Source organism: Carlito syrichta, unplaced genomic scaffold, assembly GCF_000164805.1.
Source record: "Carlito syrichta isolate Samal-C Ts95f unplaced genomic scaffold, Tarsius_syrichta-2.0.1 Scaffold316420, whole genome shotgun sequence".
NCBI lineage: Eukaryota > Metazoa > Chordata > Mammalia > Primates > Tarsiidae > Carlito > Carlito syrichta.
In genome coordinates, this window is record NW_007260516.1 from 1,966,202 (window position 1) to 1,971,438 (window position 5,237).

Genomic DNA, 5,237 nt, shown 5'->3' on the forward strand with positions numbered 1-5,237 from the left:
CTTCCAAGTAGCTGGAACTATAGGCATGCACCACCACGCCCAGCTAATTTTTTGATTTATTGTAGAGATGGGATCTTGCCAAGTTGCCCGGGCAGTTCTCGAACCCGTGAGCTCAGGCAATCCTCTCGCCTCAGCCTCCCAAAGTGCTGGGATTATAGGCATGAGCCACCATAGGGAAGCCAGCCATAGGGATATTTTTTTACATAACCACAGGACCATTGTCACTCCCAGTAAAGTTTATATTAATACAATACTTTAATATAGTATTTGTATCAAATTTGTATCAATTTCTCTTTAGAACAGGGTTCAGTCTAGAGGCAGGTCCCACATGAAGCTTCTGTGTCTCTTTGGCCTTCTTTAATCTGGACTGTTTCCACAGACTGTCTTTTATGATATTGAGTCTGGGCGTGGTGACTCACGCCTGTAATCCCAAAACCTTGGGAGGCTGAGGTGGGAGGATTGCTTGTGGCCAGAAATTTGAGGACAGGCCTGGGCAACATAAGGAGACCTCATCTGTACTAAAAAGTAAAGAAAATTAGCCTGGTGGGGTGGTGCCCACCTGTAATTCCAGCTATTCAGGGGGCCAATGTAGGAAGATCACCTGAGCCATGATCATGTGGCACTCCAGCCTGGGTGACAGAGTGAGACTCCCTAATCAAATAAATAGATAACAAATAAATGAACAAACTAAATAATTTTTTTGGAGGTTGTGGTAGACTAAAAAATGGCCCCCCTGAAGGTATCACATCCTAACACCCGGTTCCCGTAAATATATGACCTTGGAAAGGAGCCTTTTCTTTTTTTCTTTTTTTTTTTGAGTCGGAGTCTCACTCTGTCACCCAGACTGGAGTGCAGTAGCTGCTCCCAGCCACTGCAGCCTCAACCCACTGGGCTCTGGCGATCCTTCCGCCTCAGCCTTCCGAGTAGCCGGAATTATAGGCACGCGGTACTATACCCGGCTGATTTTTTGATTTATTGTAGAGATGAGGTCTCGCCAAGTTGCCCAGGCGAGTCTCGAACCCGTGGGCTCAGACAATCCACTCACCTCAGCCTCCCAAAGCGCGGGATTACAGGCTGAGCCACTGAACCCGGCTGGAAAAGGGCCTTTTCAACTGTGGTTTAATGAAGGCTGTTGGCATGGGGAGATTAGTGTGGATTATCCTGAAGATGGGTCCGAGAAGAGGGACACGAGGGGAACAGAGTCAGCGGTGGAAGGTGATGTAACCAAAACCAGGAGGGCAGAGAGAACAGATGCTTTGCTGCTGCCTTGGGAGGCATGGGGCCACGAGCCAAGAAAAGCAGGTGGTCTCCAGAAGGGGGAAAAGGTCAGGAGACAGCCTCCTAAAGCCTCTGGAAAAACAAGGCACTGTGGACTCCCGACCTCTGGAGTAGTAAGATAACACAGTTGTGTTGTTTCAGGTCACCAAGTGCTTGGAAATTTGTTGGGGCCGCAATGGGACACTTATTAGTTGTTTTTCCTTCTGGGGAGGTGTTTTTCCTTTAGGGGATAGGGCCTTCCCCTAGTTAATCGATTACATTTGCTGGACAATGAGCCACTGTCAATACCCACACAGCCAGACTGCAGTTTCTCTCTCACCCATCACAGTTGGTCCACTCTGACCTCTGTTTTCTCTGGACTCCTGAGGGTCTTGGGTCAGTTCTGTTTCTTTCCCACTCGTCATGGCTCCCAAGCATATATGTCAACCTGCAGGGACATGGTTCTCTTCCTGCTGCAGCCCCTGCCAAGTGTCCTGGCACACAGCAGGGAGAACAGAGAGGGAGTTTGGACCACATGTGTCATGCCTGATGTTCAGAGATTCTTTTCTTCCCATGACAGACACGACCTGTGTGAAGGATTGCCCAGAGAGCTACTACGCCGATGAGGACAGCCACCGGTGTGTCCCCTGCCACAGCTCTTGTAGAACGTGTGAAGGAAGTCACAGCATGCAATGCCTCTCCTGCCACCCCGGCTGGTTCCAGCTGGGAAGAGAGTGTCTGCTCCAGTGCAGGGAAGGGTAAGGCCTCAATGCACTTTCCCCATCTAATTCTACAGTCACTCCGGATATAAACCCATTTTACAGATGAGGAAACTAAGACTCAGAACATTTATATAATCAGATTGAAGTCTCAATGTTAGTAAGGAACAAAGATGAGTTAATTCACGATAATGGAAGAGAAACAGGAGAGGCAGAGTGACCCAGAGAGATACACAAAGTGTCAGATTGTCACATCAGATTCGTGGGAGTGATTGGTCATTTTTTTTTTTTTGAGTTGGAGTCTCCCTCTGTTGCTCAGGCTGGAGTGCAGTGGCATGGTCATGGCCACCGCAGCCTCGACCTGCTGGGCTCAGATGATCCTTCCACCTCAGCCTTCCAAGTAGCTGGAACTAAAGGCACGCGCCACCCTGCCCGGCTGATTTTTTGATTTATTGTAGAGATGAGGTCTCACCAAGTTGCCCAGGCCAGTCTCGAACTCATGAACTCAGGCAATCCTCTCACTTCAGCCTCCCAGGGTACTGGGATTATAGACGTGAGCCACTGTGCCTGGCCATGATTGGTCATTTAAAAAAAATTTTTTTTTAAATAGAGGTGGGGTCTCACTGTGTTGGCCAGGATGGTCTTGAACTCCTGGGCTCAAGAAATTCTCCCACCTTGTCCTCCCAAAGTACTGAGATTACAGGCATGAACCTCTGTGTTTGGCCAATTTTTTTTTTGAGTAATTGATCATACCCAGCAACAATCCTTCACTGATAATTCAAAGAATTATCAGCAGCTGGGGACAGTTATAGTCCCAGTGTTTTGGGAGGTTGAAGCAGGAGGATGCCTCAAAGTCAGGAGTTCAAGACCAGCCTCAGGAACATAGTGAGACCCTATCTCTAAAAAAAAAAAGATAAAATTAGCGTTGTACCCCATATCTTTAAAATAAAATATATATATTTTAAAAAATTAGCTGGGTGTGACGGCGCAGGCTTGTATTCTCAGCTCCTAGGGAGGCTGAGGTGGGATGATGCCTTGAACCCAGGAGTTGGAGGCTGCAGTAAGCTCTGGTCATGCCACTGCACTCCAGCCTAGGTGACAGAGCAAGACCCTGTCTCTAAAAATAAAAATAAAAGACGCTTCAGGGCATCAGCAATTGCAAGTCAGCGGCAAAGCTCTTTCCCTCAGAGAAATCTGAGACCCTTAATAGGGATTCTTTTTCTTCAGCCTCAGGATTTGTTCTCATTCAGATTTAAAATCCAAGGTCTCTCATTCTCCCCGCTCCGCTTGTGTGGGGGAGAGCAGTGCTTGTGGAACATTATTTTACAAAGGAAACCATTTTCCTTAACATCTTCATTCATACTCCATTAATTCTCCAACCCGCCATGGCCCCCTGAATCCACAGATAACAGGTTTTGTTGTCATCCTAGACTCACTTGAAGTATCCTTCTGAAAACATCTCATGAATAAGGATGCCATTAATTTTCTGCTAGGAAGAACGCTTGTGTGTTTATCAGAAGGTCTGGTTGCCAGCATTGTGTGTGTGTGTGTGTGTGTGTGTGTGTGTGTGTGTGTGTGTGTGTGTGTGTGTGTGTTTGTGTGTGTGTTTCTGGGCATGCCCAATAAAGAGAACGATGGATGTTAGACCTGTTACGGACCCTTTGTTCCCAATGGTAGGCTAAGGCACTGAGGGTTTCCAGACCCAAATCCAAGGGCTGGAACCTTAGACCTTCCCCAAATGTTTTTGTCCAAATTGACACACCTGTCCTCTTCAGTCCTCTGGCAATCACTGCTTGTTTCACTCACTTTAGTGTTTATACTGCCTTGTATTTTGATTTACCTCATTCGCTTACTGATGATTTATCACATTCATCCATTATTGATTATCGAATTTATTTAACACATGCTTAATGACGAGTACCTTGTATGTATAAGACAAAGACTTTGACCTTTAAGAGATTATTTGTGGCCAGATGCGGTGGCTCACGTCTGTAATCCCAGCACTTTGGGAGGCCAAGACAGAAGGACTTCTTGAACCCAAGTGTTTGAGACCAGCCTGGGCAACATGGCAAGACCTTGTCTCTACAAAAAAAAAAAAAATCAAAAAATTAGCCAGGTGTGGTGGTGCAACTCGGAAGGCTGAAGCCGGAGGATCTCTTGAGCCCAAGAGTTTGAGGCTGCGGTGAGCCGTGATTGTGCCACTGCACTCCAGCCTGGGCGACAGAGTGAGATTTCAACTCAAAAAAGTTTTTAAAAAGACTGTGAAACTCAAGAGATTTCACCATCACCTTAGGCAAAAGAGTCTTCAAAGTATGCAGTAGTGTTTACTCTCTTCTTCCTTTAATTTGACCCAGTACACTCTTCATTTTCTTTCTTTTAGCATTACTCCTTGATACTTTTTGAAACCTATTTGGAATTGATGAGCTTTGTTTCCTACGGTTTCTATTGATGCTTTTCATTTTTATAATAATCTATAATAATAACATTAGCAAAAAAAAAAACCCACAAAAAACTCTTGTCCAATTGGGGAAAATTAGGAGGAGATGAGGGTTGAACAATGACTGTTGGGTATAACGTTCAGTGTCTGGGGAATGGGCACACTGGTATGCAATATACCCATGTAGCACACATGCACTCGTAACCCCTGAATCTAAAATAAATAATAATAATAATAAATTAATTGTTAAGTTTTCTAATTTTTTCTTATTACTGGGGCAGAAAGGAAAGAGGGAGATGGAAGGAAGAAGGAAGAGAGAGGAAGGGAGACGGAGGAAGGGGGGGAGAAGGAGGGAGACACTGACAGAGAAAAAGAGAGAAGAATTTTTTTTTTTTGAGTCAGAGTGTCACTCGGTTGCACAGGCTGGAGTGCAGTGGCAGGCTCACAGCCACTGCAGCCTCAACCTGCTGGACTTAGGCGATCCTTCCACCAGCCTTCCAAGCTGGAACTACAGGCACACACCACCACGCCTGGCTAATTTTTTTATTTATTGTAGAGATGAGGTCTCGCCAAGTCGCCCAGGTTGGTCTCAAACCCCTGGGCTCAAGCAACCCTCTTGCCTTCTAAAGTGCTGGGATTACAGGCATGAGCCACTGCTCCTGGCCCCAAACATTGTTTCACATAAGGTTACATCTATCTTATAAAGGCTGACATCACTCATGTCACTTTCTGTTACCACCCTAGCATCAATTTGCTGGCTTCTGGCAATCCCTCCGTCTCAGCCTTCCAAGTAGCTGGAACGACAGGAGCGTGCTACCACACCC

The 5,237-nt window shown here is 46.1% G+C and overlaps 1 protein-coding gene across 1 annotated transcript in view; it reads left to right on the top strand.

Annotated features, from left to right (window-relative positions):
- Nucleotides 1-5,237, top strand: part of PCSK5 (proprotein convertase subtilisin/kexin type 5) — a 467,206-nt gene that overhangs the window by 438,824 nt on the left and 23,145 nt on the right. Inside the window, exon 35 of the mRNA XM_021707170.1 lies at nt 1,838-2,015. Coding sequence (XP_021562845.1) covers nt 1,838-2,015 — 178 coding nt within the window. The remainder of the gene's footprint in view (nt 1-1,837; nt 2,016-5,237) is intronic.